At 41.9% G+C, this 18,496-nt stretch overlaps 1 protein-coding gene across 2 annotated transcripts in view; it reads right to left on the reverse strand.

The window, feature by feature from the left end:
- The window catches only part of METTL22 (methyltransferase like 22), a 404,370-nt gene that overhangs the window by 23,171 nt on the left and 362,703 nt on the right, over positions 1-18,496 (reverse strand). The window contains exons 10-11 of one of the 2 annotated variants that reach the window (XM_040356984.1): positions 13,449-13,614; positions 439-780 (exon numbers count right to left, since the gene is read on the reverse strand). In XM_040356984.1, the coding sequence (XP_040212918.1) occupies positions 769-780; positions 13,449-13,614 (178 nt within the window). In that variant the 3' untranslated portion in view covers positions 439-768. Of the gene's footprint in view, positions 1-438; positions 781-13,448; positions 13,615-18,496 lie in introns of those variants that run through there. The other variant, XM_040356983.1, reaches the window with a different exon arrangement.

Here is an 18,496-nt window from a genome sequence, read left to right on the forward strand (position 1 = left end):
CTGAACGTGTTCTAGCAGTTTCCTGTATGCCCTTTCCAGATACTGTTCCTTACTTAGCAAATAGTCCAGATCAGGCTTAAGCTCTAAGACCCCTGTAAGACAGAGCATAGCCTCTCTGTATTCTCACAGGTCCTGAAGGGTAGGTTCCCCTTTATCGCCAAACAAAATGATCTGTAAGGCTCCCCACAGCAATCCAGGGCCGTCAAAGTCATATCCCTATTTTGTTGTCTCCCCTAAAAATCCCTGCTCTGCGTGCCATTGTCCAGCTTTATCTCCTGCTGGACCAGCTTGTCCAACTCAGTCACCCATTGCTCCTGGGGCCACTCTCTCAGCCATGCGCAATGCCCGCTTGAGTGCTTTTGTCATATACCGCTTCCTCCCAGTCTGAATATAGATATCAGATATTCCAACCGCTGACAGACACAAACTAGGCAGTACTTGTTTGGTTGCTCAACATGAACTGTTTATTGAAACACATTTTGAAGCAGCAAATTTTGAGGAAAGAAATGGACTTTATAGGCACCAATAATAAAAATACAGATATATTTATTAACATATAGCCCGAAAGGGTTTGTTAAAAAATGGAAAACACAGTACATAAAATCAAAGAATTTAAAAAAGAACTACAGTGCCAACTGCAGTAACCAAAGGTGATCCAATAGGAGTCCAAGAGTGGTCAACACATCTTACAAAGAGAATATGTGACTATATTACAAAGTAGAATGAGTTTTAGCTCGACATGTTTCACGGAGGCCGCTTCTTCGAGAGCTAGTAGTGTTTCTAAGAGAAAACAGACTATTATTGGTTTTGGGGTTACATAATACAGTGTAAACATAGAAAAAACATAAAAGAACAGAAAAATAAGAACAAAAGGTTGTTATGGAAAACAAATTAATGTACCACATGCATTAAAGCACTTTTAAAACCAGTCAGGACGTACGAGAAGAAGCCAGGGAGCACCCAAAAGAGTCACTCTAGTGGTAACATTTTAACTCCCATAAGCAGACACCTCGACCTCTATCATTGGTTTGACACTTCTGTGGTCACCTTCTTGGCTTTGGCTGTAGTACAGCAGGACCCAAGAAGAGGCGATTGGGACAAAAAAATATTACAACAGGAGACCAAATCGATAGAACGTTTGAATGCCACACAACCACCTGGTACAAACGTACAAATCTTTCTTATAATATATTTTAGAAAGTCTATTGTACCAGATGGAACACACTGTCTTGATACTTCGGGGTCTTTTTTGTCTTTATTCTTTCCATCTACTAAGACTTTGATTGATTTCGCCCTCCCTGCCCCTCTCCCTGTTCCCATGCCGTGGTAGCTTACTCAAATCCGTTTAAATACAACTGCATATTCATATGCATAATAGACATTTTATATCTTTGTGATCACTATTAACAATACAAATTTATATTTTGGTATTTTTGTTTAAATATACTTACACGTACATGTGATTTTAATATTTTAATTACTTCGCTATTCAGGACGTGCGAGTATCTCAGGGAATTGCACAGTAATGTAGGGACTCGCATGCGTTTGGGCACTCTGGGGGGTGTGATGTGCGGCCGGGCAACTGCAGAGCACTGTATTATTTACAGTGCGATGCGGTTGGAGCATTGTCGGCCTTTGCTCCTTCCTGTTGTTTCCCAGTCTGTTCTGTCCTTGCGTCTGCTGGTCGGGACATTGTGTACTGGTGCCACCGGGGGGCCGCCATTGTGTTCTATGGACGCTCGATCTGGCGGCACTTGCCTCTATGGTGCGCTTGCTTCTAGCAGCGCGGCGTGATGGGCGGTGCTGCAGGCGTGTGTCCCTGACCCGGCCGAGTCACGTGATGCAGAAGTTCAATCCGCACACGTGACTGGGACACACACATAAGGCGATGTGTGTGTTCTGCTGCTTAGACAGCCATTTCACCTGTGGACTTTCATACCTGGACGCGTTCACCATCTACCGCATATTGGTATGTACTTTCCCACTACACAATTCTCTCTGCTGCTGTTGTGGCTTATTGGCGCTAGCTCCTTACATGTGGATTCTATTTATATATTTTTTCACTAGGTAGTGTACCATTGTTACAACCCTCTGGGAACCTGCTGGGAAAAGCTCTATTCTAGGTTTACCCTATCGGTTTTATAACACTTTTTTCAATTGCTCATGGGCTCATGAGGATCTCTACCTACTCTGCCTGGCTGTTACCCACTGCCATTTTGCAATCTAAATAGGTAAGGTCTGGCACTTTTTAGGTCTTGGTGTTGCTATGTATGTTGGGTGTAGGGTTTTTTCTCTTTACATATTTGTTACCTTGTAAATTCTTTATTATTCTTATCATTATATATATCTTATCTTTTATGACAGAACTCTTATTCCATGATTATTGTGGTTCACTCAGGGCACATACCAACTCGCTACCAATTACTAATTTCTCCATCAACAACTTACTTTCAAGCATATTTTGTCACTGTATATGGTACGCATTTGCGCAATTCACTTTGCGTTTTTTCATTTACTATTCTCACACACGATTTTGTGGTGTTGGCACTACCCTTTTTCTCAAATCATATACATTCCTTCTTTTCTTTTTTTACTAGTCTTTATAACTACTTTGCTAGTGCCTCTTATTAGTTCCATCTACCATTATATGGAAGGTACTACCCTCGGCACTGATATAGTTTACTAACCATTATTTATATATCTTTGCTATATTACATATATATATATAAAAATTCTCCCCTGCCTTATTCATTTCCCTTCCACTATATTCTACTAGGTGTGTCCCCACATCTCCTCCCTGGTGCCTTGTGCGGGTGGCTCCCCTATAGTGACTCTCCTTTGGGTGCTCCCTGGCTTCTTCTCGCACGTCCTGACTGGTTTTAAAAGTGCTTTAATGCACGTGGTACATTAATTTGTTTTCCATAACAACCCTTTGTTGTTCTTATTTTTCTGTTATTTTATGTTTTTTTCTATGTTTACATTGTATTATGTAACCCCAAAACCAATAATAGTCTGTTTTCTCTTAGGCCTCATACAGACGCACGGACTGTCCGCTGAAAACGGTCCGCCGGACCGTTTTCAGCGGACATGTCCGCCCGGAGATTTCTGTCTGATGGTTGTACACACCATCAGACAGAAATCCGCGCGTACACAATACGCGGTGACGTGGCCGCGTCGTTGTGGCGACGTGCGCGGCCCTGGAAGTTCAATGCTTCCACGCATGCGTCGAATCACTTTGTCACTGAAACATGTCTGCTGAAACTGGTCCGCGGACCAGTTTCGGCAGACATGTTCAGTCGTGCGTACGGGGCCTTAGAAACACTACTAGCTCCCGAAGAAGCGGCCTCCGCAAAACATGTCGAGCTAAAACTCATTCTACTTTGTAATATAGTCACATATTCTCTTTGTAAGATGTGTTGACCACTCTTGGACTCCTATTGGATCACCTTTGGCTACTGCAGTTGTCACTGTAGTTCTTTTTTAATTTATTTGATTTTATGTACTGTGTTTTCCATTTTTTAACAAACCCTTTCGGGCTATATGTTAAAAAATATATCTGTATTTTTATTATTGGTGCCTATAAAGTCCATTTCTTTCCTCGACATTTGCTGCTTCAAAATATTTCTAGAACGTGGCACTGCACTACTTTAGACACCCACAGTCCATCCTGTGGTTGGTGATCTAACAAACATTTAACAATTTATTGAAACACAGGTACACAGGTAATACTTGGGACAGCCCCCCTTTGCATTCCGGGGGGGTAGATGTGTCCAATCAGCAGGGAGAGCTGTTGGAGGAACCCCCCCTCCCTCCTCACAGCACACATATTTACACATCCCATAATACCTAGGGCAGACAGACACAATAGAACAATGGAATACAGCCACACCCCAAACGACCCAGCATAGAATACACAACAAAATGAGACAAATATATATATAAAATATTTCACATAACAAGGGTTTCCCCAACCTCCCCAAAGGATTCTGGGTTCCACGGCCCCCCCACCCAAAGTGACTCCCGTCACTGTTTCCCATCTGGAACGAGGCTACTACTGAGCAGACAGACTCCATCCAAAAGAACTGTATTAATAGATATTGGTTCGGGGATCTTAAATCCAAAATGGGCCTTGTGTCCCCCATTTGGTTTTTGAACTGTAAAAAGGTTAAAGTTAAACCCTGTGCCCCTTTTGGATACAGGAACCTGTACAATCACTTACTGATGCACTAAATGATGTAATGCCTGAAACAATGGGTTTCTCTTTGGAGGATCCGAGAGGATGCTGGATCTTAGAAACCTCTGAGGAGGAACACCCCTGTAATTCCAGCTTGTAACCGCGGGATACTGTTGAGGTGACCTACTTGTCCTGAACCACTGTTCTCCAAGTACAGCAGCCTTCCCCCACCCTATAGAGTGGGGGCGTCCCCTCAAAAGTAGGGCTTGGTGCTGGGTTTAGAACAGTTTTGGACCCAGGGTTTCTTCTGGCCCTGCAGCTTCCCCCTGGCTCTAGTGTCCTGTTGGTGGCGGAACTGCCTTGGCGCTAAGACACCTGAGGAAGTGGTCCCTGAGGTTTTAAACAAGGGACACCTGATTTTTTTTTCTTCACAGGAAGTAGAGAACTTTTCCCTTCAGAAATCTTTTGCCTATATTTGTCCAAATCTTCACCAAACAAACGTTCCCCATGTGATGGGAACCCTTCCAATAACTTCTTACAAGGAAGCTCGGCTGACCAGTTCTTAAGCCACAAAAGTCTGCGAATGTGTATAGACAGGAGAGCCAAACGAGAAACCTGCTGTAATAATTCCTTTGAGGCATCAACAGCAAAAAACAGCGCTCAAAGTATATCTGTTCTGCTTTCAGCAGGATCATCCTTTTGGTTAGGATTGTCAGGCTGTCTGACCTGATCCTTTAGGACTGGCAGACTCCAGCTGCGAAAGCTAGATGAATAGGCTGAGCTGGCCAAACAAAAGGAAGTCTTTAATAATGACTTCAGTTTCTTGTCAATTGGGTCCTTTAAGCCCTGTGCATTATCCACCGGACAAGTTAAGTTCTTGTTTTTTTTTTTTTTTTTTACATTTTTTCCTTTTATTACAAAACAAAATAATACAACACATAATACACAAACAATAATACAGCCACGGTAACAGTTCTACCTGTTCTTATACATCCCTTGCTGCCTTATGATCTACATTATACATCAATCATACCTATCTCTTTCCCCCCCCCTGCTTCCCGGGGAGGACATCCATGGAAAGCAAAAAAAAAAAAAACCCTGGACCCCCAAAGAATCAGAAATTCCCTCTCCCTTCCCCCTCTCTATGGTTCTGTAGTTCTTCATACATCCAAACATATACTTCTTTAAGGTTCCCGCGCTTCTTCCGGGGCATTTAGCCTTACCTTCCTTAAAGCGGAGCTCCACCCTGAATTTAACTAAATCTCAATATTACTAATGCTCCAAAACAATGCTAAATCGGATAGTTTTATATAAAAAAGTTTTACTATACCATCTGAACTAGATGGGCTTCTGGTCTGCGTCGGGTTTTCTGTTGTTTCCTGTCCCGCGCTGTGTCTTCTGGGAGCTTGTGTCATAGCTCCCTAATTATCATATTTGGCCCTGTGACAGCAAACATCGCGCGACTTCGTTTACCAGGAAGTGACGTGGATGTAAACAAAGGAGGGCGGGCGTTTGAACAATCTCCATTATACAGATACTGATCCTGTAACGCCGCTGCTCACCTTTGCCAGTGCGCATGCGCGAGATCGAGCGGTGGATGCTGGGACAGCATCCACCGCAAATAGGAAGTCCCTGCTTGTGGGCTTGTAACGCCCAAACCTAAGATGGCAACGGAAGGATACAAAGTAGGGTTGTCCCGATACCACTTTTTTTAGGACCGAGTACAAGTACCGATACTTTTTTTCAAGTAGTCGCCGATACCGAATACCGATACTTTTTTTAAATGTCATGTGACTGTTTTCAAACCACAATACAGACCAAGGATATTTTCTTTAGAAATATGAAGAACTGGTACATCATGGTGTGGGGCTGTTTTTTAGCATACGGTACTGGAAAACTACATATCATTGAAGGAGTGATCACTGCCAGTGCCACCTATCAGTGCAGCTCATCGGTGCCAGTGCCCAAAAGTGCAGCTAGCCAGTGCCACCTATCAGTGCAGATCAGTGCCCATTAGTGCATCAGTGCAGGGAGGCAGCTTATTAGTGCATCTCATCAGTGCCACCCAATCAATGCCAGTGCCACCTATCAGTGCCATCCATTTATGAGTGCCATTCAATCAATGCCAGTGCCACCTATCAGTGCCATCCAATGGCACTGGCATTAAGTTTGGGCCTATATTATGATGGGGGCCTGGAGGTGCAGCTCCATCAGCCCCACGGTTAATCCGGCCCTGCCTCTATGCACCGCTCGATGTAAAAAAAAAAAAAAAAAAAAAGTATTCTATTTTGGTATCTGGAGTATTTGCGCGAGTACGAGTACTAGCGCAAATACTCGGTATCGGTCCCGATACCGATACTGGTATCGGGACAACCCTAATACAAAAGATATAAGTCTATATTCCACACAGCATGACAGCGGAGCGGCCGTGGGACACCAGAACCGTGAGTTCAGCAAAGCAGTGCTATTGACCATTTAAATAGCGCATAAAGAAAAAAATCGATTTTGCGTGGGAGATCCACTTTAAACCTCTCCCCTGTTACCCATGTAGGTCTTCCAAGACGTCCACGTTCTTAGGTATTTTTCTTTTTGATGTTGTTCTGTCAGTACCAACTCTTCTAATTTACTTACTTCCTTAACTTTACCTATCCACATCTCCACTGATGGAGGGATTGGTGACTTCCACTTCTTTGTTATACAGGCCTTTGCCGTGTCTAGGAGGTGGCATATAATTGTTTCCCTATAGGCTTTTTCTGGTATATGGTTAACATGTAGAAGGTAGAATTCTGGATCTTCCGGGATCTCGTATTCTGAGCATAGCTGGAGAACTCCTTTAATCTCTGACCAAAAATTCCTTAACCTAGGGCAATCCCAAAATATGTGTAACATCGTTCCTTTGCTCCCCTGGCACCTCCAACATGTGTCTGATACTTCTGGGAAAATTTTGTTTAGCCTTTCGGGTGTCCTATACCATCTCGTAAATATTTTGTAATTTATCTCTTGTATTCTCACGCAGGTTGATGTTTCGTGTGCCCGCTTGTATATGCATTGACGTTGTACCAGGCTGAATGTCTTCTCTAGTTCCCTTTCCCGCACTTCAGATGGTGTCCCCCTGTTTGCATCAATAACTCATAACTTATTGAAAGAGTATGTGATAATATTCCTTGTTTGTTGCACATTTTCTCAAATCTCGTGAGTGGTCTTTCAAAACTCTCTGGATTCGGTAAGGTGTTCAGGAAGTGTACCATCTGGAGTGCGTTCCAGAATTTTAGTCTAAATACGTTTTATGTTTCCATTAGTTCCGCTATTGTTACCCATCTTCCCATGTGGATATACCTCACTACTTGTGTAGACTCTCTATTCCTTAAATACCGGAATGCTCCATCTTCATATCCTAATGGGAAGAGGGGATTACCTATCACTGGGTATAGTGGAGATGTCCTGGGTTCAATCCCCATCATAGGTAGAGCTATTGCACACATCCTAACCGTGTTACCCACTATCGGATTTTGTTTAATTTCTTTAGGGAGTGCGTCAAACCCCCACGGTGCTCTTTCTAGGGGTATTTTAAATTGTTCCTGTTCAATTTGTACCCATAACTTTGTATCTGAGTGTCTGTTCTGATCTATTAACCTGTTCAGGTGTGCTGCGTAGTAATATTTCCATATATCTGGGACTCCAAGCCCTCCCTGCTGTTTAGTACACATTAGTTAAGTTCTTGTTTAACCACTTAAGGACTGGGCCTATTTTTCAGACTTGGTGTTTACAAGTTAAAATCATTTTTTTTGCTAGAAGAACCCCCAAACATTATACATATTTTTCAGACACCCTAGAGAATAAAATGCTGGTCGTTGCAATACTTTATGTCACACCGTATTTGCGCAGCAGTCTTTTATTTAAAAAATAAAACAGTAACCGTAGCGCAAATAATTTTTTAAATTGTAAAACATAATGTTACACTGAGTAAATTGATACCAAACATGTCATTCTTCAAAATTGCGCCTGCTTGTGGAATGGGAACCAACTTTGACTCTTAAAAATCTCCATAGGCGATGTTTAAGAATTTCTACAGGTTACCAGTTTTGAGTTACATCGGAGGTCTAGTGCTAGAATTATGGCTCTTGCTCTAACGATCGCGACGATACCTCACATGTGTGGTTTGAACACCGTTTTCGTATGCGGCGGGACGGGGAGCTTTAAAAAAATAATAATATTGTTTTGATTATTTATTTTACTTTTTATTTTAACACTGTCCTTTAAAAAAAGAAATGGGTTACTTTTATTCCTATTACATGGAATGTAAACACCCCTTGTAATAGAAAAAAAGCATGACAGGATCTCTTAAACATGAGATTTGAGGTAAAAAATACCTCAGATCTAACATTTACACTAAGATGCAATAATTAAAAGACCATTGGGCGGAAGTGACGTTTGACGGTGTGGAGCTGAGCAGCTCCGGTAAGCAGCGGAGACCACAGGAGCGCGGCGGGAGGTGGGCCTTCTCTGCCCCCAAAAAAAGTCTTGCAGCGAATCTGCCGCTGAGAGGACTTTTATCTGAAAGTGGACTGTTGGAGAGGATACCAGGGTTATGGCATCCTCCACTTCTTAAACTTTTCCTCCATGGGATATACAAGGGAAAACCCTCTTAGGAGGAATGCAAATTCTGTAACGATGTTCCCAGTCAGCATACACAGTCTGTTCCAACAGTGGGTGCAGGTGGAAGGCCTGTGAGGCCTGAGGAGGCCTCAGGGACCCCAAAGGGGCAGACATTAACTGGACATCATCTGGCCCAGATTGCTCAGAAGCAGACTCATCTGTCAGGCCCTCCACAGAATCCTTGGCATTTAGCTCTTCCCGATTCTCAACCCATTCCTACTGCCACCCTGCGGAATGGAGACAATCATGCCAGCAATCCTGTGCTCTAACCCGGTTAGGGCTGAGAATAGTTCATCCCTGGTGATAAAGGGTAAAGCAGCAGCGTTGACTGTAGGCACAATACCAGACAGGCGCAACGGCTCAGATTGCCAGAAGCCTCTGGTCTCTCAGGGGATACAACACTTTTGATATGACTAGGCTCCTTTTTTTTGAAGACATTGCAAGCCACAAAAAGGGAATACCTTGTATTTACTATTTACATACCCCAGAAGGGAGACCCCTTAATAGGGTTTACCAAGCCCCTATGCAGCAATCCTGTTAAGGACCTTAGCCTGCCAAGCAACACCTGGTGACTCTGGTGACCCGGGTAAGGGGAAATTAACTGCTGAAAATGCCTGGTTCAGAGTCTGTGTCCCACAGTTGCCCCCTGGAAGCACTGCATGCTTGGCATACACGGCTTAAAGTAATACTAAAGGTTCAATTTTTTTTTTTTTAAATAACAAACATGTCATACTTACCTTTGTCTACCAGTGCCCAGTCACCTAGAGATGGCATTTAATCCAGTAGGTAATATCAGCCTAACTCTGTCCTGTGATGTATGATAAAGTGTAATTGCTTCCTGTCCTTTTATGGCATCAGGAATAAATGCAATGTTGTTGAATGAACACGTTTGTGCTGTGATGAAAAACTTGGCGTTGAGCAAGATGTGCACCAAAACACAATTGTATGTGGTAGGCCCCAGTGTCCCAGTCTGACCTTGGGTAGCTTGCAACTCTTTAGCTATCTGCAGTGTGGTGATAACAGAGGTCATGGAGTTCTTCATTCCAAGATGGAGGCTTTCCAAGCTCAGAAATGAAAGGCTGAAAAAACCCAAGTGATAGAACAGCCCATGAATGCTTATGACAGACAAGCTGTCCAAAGAAGCAGAAAGACAATTGCTCAATATGGAAGAGACTAAATGAGAGTCATGAAGTGCTTTACTCTGATCCTGAAATTGAGAATTTAACAGTTATGTTCCTATCACCAGACTGGTGATGCCCAGGAGTGCCATGAAAGAAATAGGAGGGCTGCTTTTGCAGGATGCCTTTTGAATATGCTGGTTCCCTGGCTGAGTGTACCTGATATTTTTGAGCCACAGACAGGAAACACGCAGGAAAATAAATCAGATCCTTATCTCTACACCTAGTTTTATTCCAGGCCAGGGACAATGCCTAACCATAACAGCAAGATATTAGCATTCTCAAAAGGAGAGGTAATCAATAACAGCCTACATAATTCTCACATGACAGGGAAACTTTAACCCTTTCACTGATAATGCTTTTTTGCCCACATATTTAAAAATGTATTAAGGCCTGAAGATTAGTTAAATCTCCAAACCATTGAATATTTTCTGAAAACAGAGAATAAAATCATGGCAGTTCCAAATTTTTATGTCACATGATATTTGCGCAATGGTTTATTAAGTGTAAAAATGTCAGTAAAAACTAAAATGTAAATTCATTTTAGGGCACAAACACAATATTTATTATCCATTTTTTGGTAAAGTATAAAGGATAAGGTTAAACTGAGTAAATAGATACCCAACATGTCAAGCTTTTAATTTGCATGCACCCGCCAAACAAAGACAAATTTCAGTACCCTATATTTTCTATGGGCAACACTTTAAAAGCCCATACAGGTAATCGGGTTAGATGTACTGTGAATAATAGCCATGGAAATACTGCTCTAACTTTGGTGTGCAGTGATTTGCAATATGTATCGTAAGCAATGTTTTCTTATGTAGGCACCCCTTAAGAGCATATTTACATTTGTGTATGCATGCACGTAGGGGCAGGGTGAGGTTTTTAAGTGCTTGGGTGTATTTCTGGACTTTTTTTTGTATTTTTTTTTACTTTCACTAAAACATTATTTATATCGTGTATTTTTAAGACAGTTCCCATTTAATGAGACATCAGTTGTTTTTTTTGGAACCCTGATGTCTCACCTGCCCACCTGAAGCCAATGGAGTGCAGATCATGCTCCATCAGCTTTTTCCCTGGCCGGAAGGATGTTTGCTGGTTCTCCTTCACCCTGCAAACCCTGCCATGTGGGTCCTTCGCCCGTAAGTGGGACAGCAGTGCCTGGAAAGCACAATGGTAGGGGAGGGGGGGGGGGTTTAACCCTGGGGAGGGCAAAAATAGTTGGTGAAAGCGATCGGGCAGTGGTGGCAAAAAGGTTAAAGGTACCTTATAACCAGACCACAAATTTTAACAACAATGCTTCCATAAGATAATGTGTACATTTATTATTGCAGATATTAAAGTTTTAATTGGCCAATTTTCTCTGGCAAAGTGACATAAATATATGGTTTTCATGTGTCCACTATAAGTACAGCTCCTCCTCTGCCTCTTTTGAGCATACAAACTAAGCCCTAAGAGAAGGTGACTCTCCATACACTTGGGGGCAAGTATATTTAAATGATACTTCAAGTAAACCTGTAACAGATCTTAAATCTAAAACTGAACATATGATGAAAAAAAAAAACCTGGCTTGTAGTCTCATCCTTAATTCATCACAAAGGTGTTCTATTAAGTTGAGGCCAGTCAATATTAAACCCTACGGACTAAGACTGAAATACCATTAAAGTTCATGTGCGTGCAAAGGCAGGCGTCCCAATACTTTTGGTAAGTGTATAAAGCCAGTTCATTCACACAGAGGATTGTGAGGCAGGAGGAGGTGGGGCCAAGATTGACTTTTATAGGATACGGTACATGGATATGACAAGGCGGCACTCTTTACATCTAGAGGAAAAAAGATTTCATCTCCAAATACGGAAAGGTTTCTTCACAAGAGCTGAGTAAGAGTAAGAGCTGTGAAAATGTGGAACAGACTCCCTCCAGAAGTGGTTCTGCCCAGCTCAGTAGATTGCTTTAAGAAAGGCCTGGATACTTTTCTAAATGTACATAGTATAACTGAGTACTAACATTTATAGGTAAAGTTGATCCAGGGAAAATCTAATTGCCTCTCGGGGGATCAGGAAGGATTTTTTTCGCCTGCTGTAGTAAATTGGATCATGCTCTGCTGGGGTTTTTTGCCTTCTTCTGGATCAACTGTGGGTATAGAATTATGGTATATGGGATTGTATGATTTTTTTTTTTTTTTTTAATGGTTGGACTGGATGGACTTGTGTCTTTTTTCAACCCAACTATGTAACTATATTGCTTTATCTGCCTGTATCTACTGATCATTTTGACAGGCAGATTTCACTGAAGGTAACTATAGGTGTACTTGAATCACATTTCACTGTGTTTACAAAAACAAAGAAGGGCTGACCATATACACAGGCAGAAGACCATAGTATATCTGAAAATCAGAACAGAGGGCCAGATTCACAAAAGGGCGTATCTGCTGATACGCCGTCGTATCCCTGTTTCTATCTATGCGACTGATTCATAGAATCAGTTACGCATAGATATCCCTAAGATCCGACAGGTGTAATAGTTTTACACTGTCGGATCTTAGGATGCAGTACCGCGGCCGCCGCTGGGGGGAGTTTGCGTTGTAAACCAGTGTCGGGTATGTAAATTAGCAGTTAGGGCGATCCACGAAACTTTTTCCCGTCGTTACGGTGCCGCAAGTGTTAGTTTGCCGTCGCAAAGATAGGGCACCTTTTACAAAGTGTAAAATTAGTACACCATGTAAAAGTATACCCGTCTTTCCCGCGTCGCTTTTGGATTTTTTTTTTAAAAAATGTTTTCCCGGCGCAAGTTTTTTTTTCACGTCGCGATTCACAAAACGTTGGCGCGTCGTAATTTCACGCAAAGCATGTCAGGAAATTTGCATCGGGAGCATGCGCAGTACGTCCGGCGCAGGAGCGTGCCTAATTTAAATGGTACCCACCCCATTTGAATTGGCCCGCCTTGCGCCGGACAGATTTAGGATACAACGCCGCAAATTTCCAGGTAAGTGCTTTGTGGATCGGGCACTTAGCCAGAAAATTTGCGGCGGTGTAACCTAAATCGGTTAAGTTACGTTGCGCCCGGGCTACGTGAATCTGACCCAGAATGTTTTTCTGTTAGAGCAAATTAGGCAATGCTTTATACAGTATGAATTTATTTGTGTCTCTCTGAATCACCTTTGTGTTCAGCTAGATGAAATGTAATTTTTTTGTGTATGATTATTGATTTGGCTTATTTTCTCTTAAATATTAAATGTCCTGCTAACTTAAAGGAAAAAAAAAGTGAAGAGCATGGTTTAGATTTACTACATACCAAAGTCAGTTAGAAGCCAACAGTTAGAACAGTGGGATTCAAACATTTGAAAGAGATACAACATGCTAGATAGTAAATACATTTCCATTTTGTTGTTCCTTAGGAACCAGAGGGAACACACTGCATGAGATCACATAACAAAAACTTACCAAATGTTCTCGTTCATAGATGAAAAATTGTGGAAACATTAGTTTGATTTCCTGTGCTGACCATCTTTGTTTTCCATGTCTAGCGGTCTCAAAATTGTTTAAGCAATTTCGAAAATGATTATATGCATCACATGTGATGTTCATGTATCTTAGGGTGAAGTTGTACCTATAACAGAAACATTTCATAACAACCAACTGTATGAAACCCTTTTGAATTTAAAATATTTAGTCATAATCTTATACTTTAAGTTGTGCAAGATTGGTTCATATTAACATCACTATCCCCAATTGTAGAAGCAAAACAACATATTTTTTCATGCGTATTTTTGTTCAGGTAAAGCAAAACGTCATTAAAAAAAACAAATACATTGTTATACTTTTTTTTCCTTGCAAAACGATTTGGAATTCTATACAGCCATCCTTGCTGTACTACATAACCAGAGGTAAGACAACTAATCCACAATACAGAGCAGTTCTGCAGCTTCCTGAGTTATCCCCCCTGTCCACTGAATTATGAAGGTGCATCATCAGAATGGTAAGCTGCTTGGTGAATGGAACGCCTTAGATTGATTGACAACACTGTGCAAAGCAAGAGTAACTCATTTCTGATGAACAGTGGATTATGAAATCTTAGTACACCGATTGATTTCAGGTAAACTAGCACTTCTCTAAATGTGCATTTAATAATTTCAATTAAATAATACTGAAGTGTGATTTAAATAAAACACCATTAACTTTTTTCTGTCTAATTCTAGTCTTGTACGTCTAGTTTCCAGTGTAGAGCTCTGGTAACTGGTGTTGCTTTAGATTTAAAGAATATCTTAAACAAGGGATTCTTCTGTCAACATTATCTTTAAAAAAATTATTTGTTTTTCTATACACATATTTACCCCCTCTGTCTCTAGCCCCATAAGACTAGGCATACAATACTAATTAGACTGAGACAGTTAACAAAAAGTGACCAGCGAATGCTGGACCGTCAAAATAGAAAGGTCAGAAGCTTCTGTTAAAAGTGTTCCTGGAAGCAATTTTAATTATGTTTATATCTACAAAACACTCCAGAAAATGTAGTTAAAAATTTACCAAAAACATTGGTTCCATTTGTATCATTTGCTTATTATAATTCTATCCAGAGATCAATTATTAAAATACAAGTTAATAAAAAAAAAAATCAACGTTTCAGTATGGTTTTGGCGTACAACTTAATTAAAATACAGGCTTAATAACTGGTGATGGTGAATGTTAATGAATTGCATGTGTTTCGTTGCACAATTACATGCTCAAACGTCATTTAAATAATACACTTACTAACACCCTGCAGTTCCATGTTACTGTAGTTATCCAGACCAGGTGCCTAGTAGCCATTTGCCATATTAAATATTTCTAATATTTTAGTAATAAAGTACATTACTTTTATGACCAAAACTGAAAACAAGCTTACATGTTTCCATCTGAACCCACCGGAATTTTCATGTCAAACAAACCTAGGGGCCTACTTCTGCTGTTATACTGTGATGCTAATAAAAAAAATATGTAAGTGCAGCGCAATGAAAGTCCATATAAAAGAAACTGAAGATGACACCCAGTGATACAGCGAAAACTCTTCAAACGCAAGTGATGTAACCTCCACCAACAAGAGAAATGCTTCCTTACCAGATGGGATGGACCATTTGTGTTAACAACTGGTCAAAACAGCTTGGTCTCAGCATAGGAGAGAAGACACGGATGGATCCAGCAAAGTGGTAAGTAATCCGATCAGATGGGATGGGCCATTAGCATTACCAACTGGTCAAAACAGCTTGGTCTCAGCATAGGAGAGAAGATGCGGATGGATCCAGCAGAATGGTAGGTAATCCGATCAGATAATAAAAACAACAGAAAACACGATCTCAGTGTAGACTGTTTGTATTTTATTCCAAGGGTAAAAAAGTTCACTATACAGCAAAAATCCTGGAATGGACAATAGGCACAGGGAAATCCACTGGAGGACTACCGTCTGGTATAGCGAATGAGATTAAAATCATAAAAAAGCATGGCATGTAGCCGTGGTGTACAGCTGCAAACAGCAATGGAAAGGACACGGGTGACATCACAAAGCTCCTCCCCCGGGGATTTCCCTGTGCCTATTGTCCAGTCCAGGATTTTTGCTGTATAGTGAACTTTTTTACCATTGGAATAAAATACAAACAGTCTACACTGAGATCGTGTTTTCTGTTGTTTTTTCATATCTGATCGGATTACCTACCATTCTGCTGGATCCATCCGCATCTTCTCTCCTATGCTGAGACCAAGCTGTTTTGAACAGTTGTTAATGCAAATGGTCCATCCCATCTGATCGGATTACTTACCACTTTGCTGGATCCATCCGTGTCTTCTCTCCTATGCTGAGACCAAGCTGTTTTGACCAGTTGTTAACGCAAATGGTCCATCCCATCTGATAAGGAAGCATTTCTCTTGTTGGTGGAGGTTACATCACTTTCGTTTGAAGAGTTTTCGCTGTATCACTGGGTGTCATCTTCAGTTACATTTATATGGACTTTCATTGTGCTGTACCTACATATTGTTTTCATTTGCTACATTTGAGGTCGTGATTACCTTTTTTGTGTTCAGCTTGCAGTATTTTTAGTTTAACTGTATTATTTGTGCGCTGATTGTTGCTTTTATTGTATACTGTGACACTAGTACCATTCTCCTCAAAACAGAAATAACACACCAGATGTTTTAATGACTCTGTTTATTTAATTTGTCCTCTACAATATGCTGCTGTTCTCTCAAACATCCTTTAATTTATTTCACAGCAGTAGATATTTATGGATCAGTTGCAAAATAGATGATTGTTACATACTATATGTCATGGAAACAGCCGCAGTGGGACCCAAACGGGTCAACTCGAGGATGTTGGAAAAGAAGTCTTAAAGTTCCAGGACTGTCTGCTGGGATGACCCATCTGCCTTCCTGTTTTGAGGTCCTGGCCCATAATCGGACGGCAAGAGGCTCGAATTCAGTCCTCTCCAAAAGCCCCTGTCCCGGCTAGGTCTGTCACACATCTCCCCCTTTGGCAGGAGACTAACACTGGGAGAGACCTCAATTCCGGTACCCACCCAGTACCCCAGATAACTTGTCTCAAACAGAGCATTACTCACCCAGCCAATATCTGCCTCTCTCAGAGAACACGCCTGCCGCTGGTGAGAGGCCTGGACTGGCCCTTCTCCCTGGAGTCCTTTCAGCCGCTGGAGAGAAGACAGGGTGGCTGGGCTCAGTTCATCATGCCGTTTGGGATCTGGGCCAACTGGCCACCATTCCTGGGGTATACCAGTGGAGACTGCAGTCCCATCCACTGATGCTAGGTAAAAATCCCCCGGTGCTTGCAAAGCAAAGCCGACATCCTCCTGTCTCAGTGCCGCACCATTTTCTGGGGTTGTGTCAGTGGAGATCGGAGTCTCATCCACTACCACAGGCACCCCCTCTTCTGTTAGTTGAAAGCAGAGGCCCGGGGCACTCTGCTCTGTGGCCAGCTCTTTTGCTGGGTGTGCATAATCCATAACATCCTCTGAACAGTCCATATCTTCTGTAATCTGTGGCTGGGGAGTGATCGCCATCTTCTCACCCTGAGCCTCCAGAACTGCCACAGGGGTGGGGCAGAGGTCTTGATCCCTCTGTCCGGTGACCAGCGCTTCAGCTGGGGAAGTTCCTGGTAACTCCACAAATACTGCCCTTGGTGCTGGGCAGAGCACAGTGAAGTTTGGCCCTGATACCAGCTCTTCTGCTGGAGGCTCCCCAGGTTGTTCTTCCTCAGCAGAAAAGTCTATCAAATCCCCTGTCTCTACAACTGGTGTCTGGGGATAGAGGTTCACCATCTCCTGTCCATGGAACCCAGAAGATGCTATAGGTACTGAGCAGAGGTTAGCAGAGTTCGGCCCTGCGGTCAGTACTTCAGCTTTGGGAATGGCAAGTTCCCGATATCCCACTGCTGCCACCAATGTGACGAGATCCTTTGCTCGCCCGGTTCTGCTCTCCCGACACTCCTCTGCTTCTATTAGATCAGCTTGCAGATTGCAACGTCTGATGGTCCAGTCATCCAAGGTTCCGGGATCCGAATTACAGCTATGTGCCATTCGGACCCATTAAGAACAAACACCAGGCAGGCTGTATGTAAGTTCAAACAGGACTCTTTATTTTCAAGTACACAGCACACTTTTATACATAATTGGGAACATCCCACCCCCAACAACCGCTTTCCCATTGGTCAATTGTAAAGTATATGCAGTCTTCACTCAGGTCCTCCTTGACCATGCAAATGAGGACTTGAAATAGTCAACAGGGATTGGTCCAATAGCTTGGATAGAAAGGCTTATGTGTATTGAGACAGAAGCCCCAGGGGGTAATCAATGTACACAATAGCCAGCCACAGAACAATGGGACCGTCTGGAGAGTGAGTTAGCCTTAAGACAGGGCAGAGACCCTTTTGACTTAATCAGTTACAACACAGTATTGGCATCACACAATAGAACATGGTATGTCATTCCACATCTTTAGACAGACGGTCTATCTCTACTAACAGAAGATACCCACACCTGCTAATCAAAAGGCTTTAAACAGGCTTATCACATAATGGAAATGTCTCAGTATAGCTCAGTAACCACTCCAGTTACTCCAAGGTCCATGACACTATATATATAGACTTCAAGTTTGCAGTCTTTGAAAAGAGCTGAGCAAGGGCTGTGTTGTCAGTAAATTTACACTATCTGCAAGTCTTTAATATTCTTCACAGTACTATATCAACTAGAATTACTGAAAACATCATGAGCTTGTTAAATGCATTAATTGTTATAACCTTATACACTTGCAGATAGCATTAAAAAAGCAAATATGCGTTCTTCTCCATTTCTCATAAACAAATATGCATTGTATCAACATTGTAATTTTAAGAATCTTACAATGCATTAAGGTGAAAAAACAGGAAGGTTTACAACCCCTTTAAGGTTGCCAATGTGTGTCCTGCAAATTCCTTTACAGCTTCTCCACATGGAATGTCTACAGTTTTAAAA

Source organism: Rana temporaria, chromosome 6, assembly GCF_905171775.1.
Source record: "Rana temporaria chromosome 6, aRanTem1.1, whole genome shotgun sequence".
Lineage (NCBI taxonomy): Eukaryota > Metazoa > Chordata > Amphibia > Anura > Ranidae > Rana > Rana temporaria.